The 1,994-nt window shown below is 45.0% G+C and overlaps 1 protein-coding gene across 1 annotated transcript in view; it reads left to right on the top strand.

The window, feature by feature from the left end:
• Positions 1 to 1,994, top strand: part of LOC101851170 (dystrophin) — a gene marked incomplete at both ends in the record, with an annotated part of 78,372 nt that overhangs the window by 4,344 nt on the left and 72,034 nt on the right. Inside the window, 1 exon segment of the mRNA XM_013090589.2 lies at positions 1,238 to 1,446. Coding sequence (XP_012946043.2) covers positions 1,238 to 1,446 — 209 coding nt within the window.

Here is a 1,994-nt window from a genome sequence, read left to right as displayed (position 1 = left end):
CACCATCTACTGTCATATAACAAAGCTGTTAGAATGTCACCATCTACTGTCATATAACAAAGCTGTTAGAATGTCACCATCTACTGTCATATAACAAAGCTGTTAGAATGTCACCATCTACAGTCATATTATAAAGTAAAAAGAGTCGTACCATCAAGCATCATATCCTAAAGTGGTAGGTGTTTCACCTGCTGTCATATTATAAAGCTGTAAGTGGTAGGTCAAGAATTATCCTCAAATTAACTCAATGTGTCAAGAATTTTAAACTTTTACGACTATTTACGTTTTTTTGTTTTTTACATAATCTGTGTCTCAACCTGTGCCTTTGAAAAAACAAGGAAAAATGTGTCGCTCTGATGTGTCACACTGATGTGTCGCTCTGATGTGTCACACTGATGTGTGGCACTGATGTGTCGCATTGATGTGTCAACTGTTGTGTCGCACTGATGTGTCACATTGATGTGTCAACTGTTGTGTCACACTGATGTGTCGCTCTGATGTGTCGCTCTGATGTGTCGCTCTGATGTGCCGCACTGATGTGTCGCACTGATGTGTCAACTGATGTGTCAACTGTTGTGTCACACTGATGTGTCGCACTGATGTGTCGCTCTGATGTGTCGCTCTGATGTGTCACACTGATGTGTCAACTGTTGTGTGGCACTGGTGTATCAACTGATGTGTCACACTGATGTGACGCTCTGATGTGTCAACTGTTGTGTGGCACTGATGTGTCACACTGATGTGTCGTACTGATGTGTCAACTGTTGTTGATCTGTTCTTTGACGTGACCTTTGACCTATGTCACCCCATGAGCCGTACACAAACAGGACCTTTGACCTTTATATCCCTTCCTGACCCGTCCACAGATATGGCCGTTGACCTATATATCCCCCTGACCTCCTCAGATATGACCGTTGACCTATATATCTCCTTGACCCGTCCACAGATATGACCGTTGACCTATATATCTCCTTGACCTCCACAGATATGACCGTTGACCTATATATATCCCCCTAACCCCGTCCTCAGATATGACCGTTGACCTATATATCTCCTTGACTCGTCCACAGATATGACCGTTGACCTATATATCTCCTTGACCCGTCCACAGATATGACCGTTGACCTATATATCTCCTTGACCCGTCCACCGATATGACCGTTGACCTATATATGTCCCCCTAACCCCGTCCTCAGATATGACCGCTGACCTATATATCCCCCTGACCCGTCCACAGATATGACCGTTGAGGTCCCGGACAAGAAGTCAGTGATGACCTATCTGATGTGTATGTTCCAAGTTTTGCCTCACGCCAACCTGGCCTCCCGCGCCAACAGCTCGGGGATATCGGACGTGGTGGTGTCCCCACCCGTGAGTCGCAAGATCTCGGCGGAAGTGGATATTGGTCACGTGACGCCCAGGGATAAGGGAAATAACCTCTCAGAGGTCAGTCCAGGTTTACATAATGTACATCTGTTGATATGTTGTCTCCTCTTGTCTATGTTCAAGGCACCATGCAGTATTGTTTCATCTCTTGTCTATGTTCAAGGCCCCATGCAGTATTGTTTCATCTCTTGTCTATGTTCAAGGCCCCATGCAGTATTGTTTCATCTCTTGTCTATAGTGAACGTGGGGTACCCTTTCTTCTCTTGTCTCTCTACAAGGCATGTGTGTGTGATATCACTTTCTTCTCTTGTCTCTCTGCAAGGCATGTGTGTGTGATATTACTTCATCTCTTGTCTCTCTACAAGGCATGTGTGTGATATCATTTCTTCTCTTGTCTCTCTACAAGGCACGTGTGTGATATCACTTCATCTCTTGTCTCTGTACAAGGCATGTGTGTGATATCACTTCATCTCCTGTGACTGTCTGCTGGGTCTGCCTTCTAGATTACGTCTATCTGAATTGTTTCTATGGGGGTGTTAAAAACACCTAGATACACACACACACACACACACACACACACACACACACACACACACACACACACACGG

The sequence above is a fragment of the Aplysia californica genome, unplaced genomic scaffold (assembly GCF_000002075.1).
Source record: "Aplysia californica isolate F4 #8 unplaced genomic scaffold, AplCal3.0 scaffold01353, whole genome shotgun sequence".
Taxonomy (NCBI): domain Eukaryota; kingdom Metazoa; phylum Mollusca; class Gastropoda; order Aplysiida; family Aplysiidae; genus Aplysia; species Aplysia californica.
The sequence above is the reverse complement of the archived record's forward strand: the minus strand, read 5'-3'. Positions and strand labels throughout refer to the sequence as shown.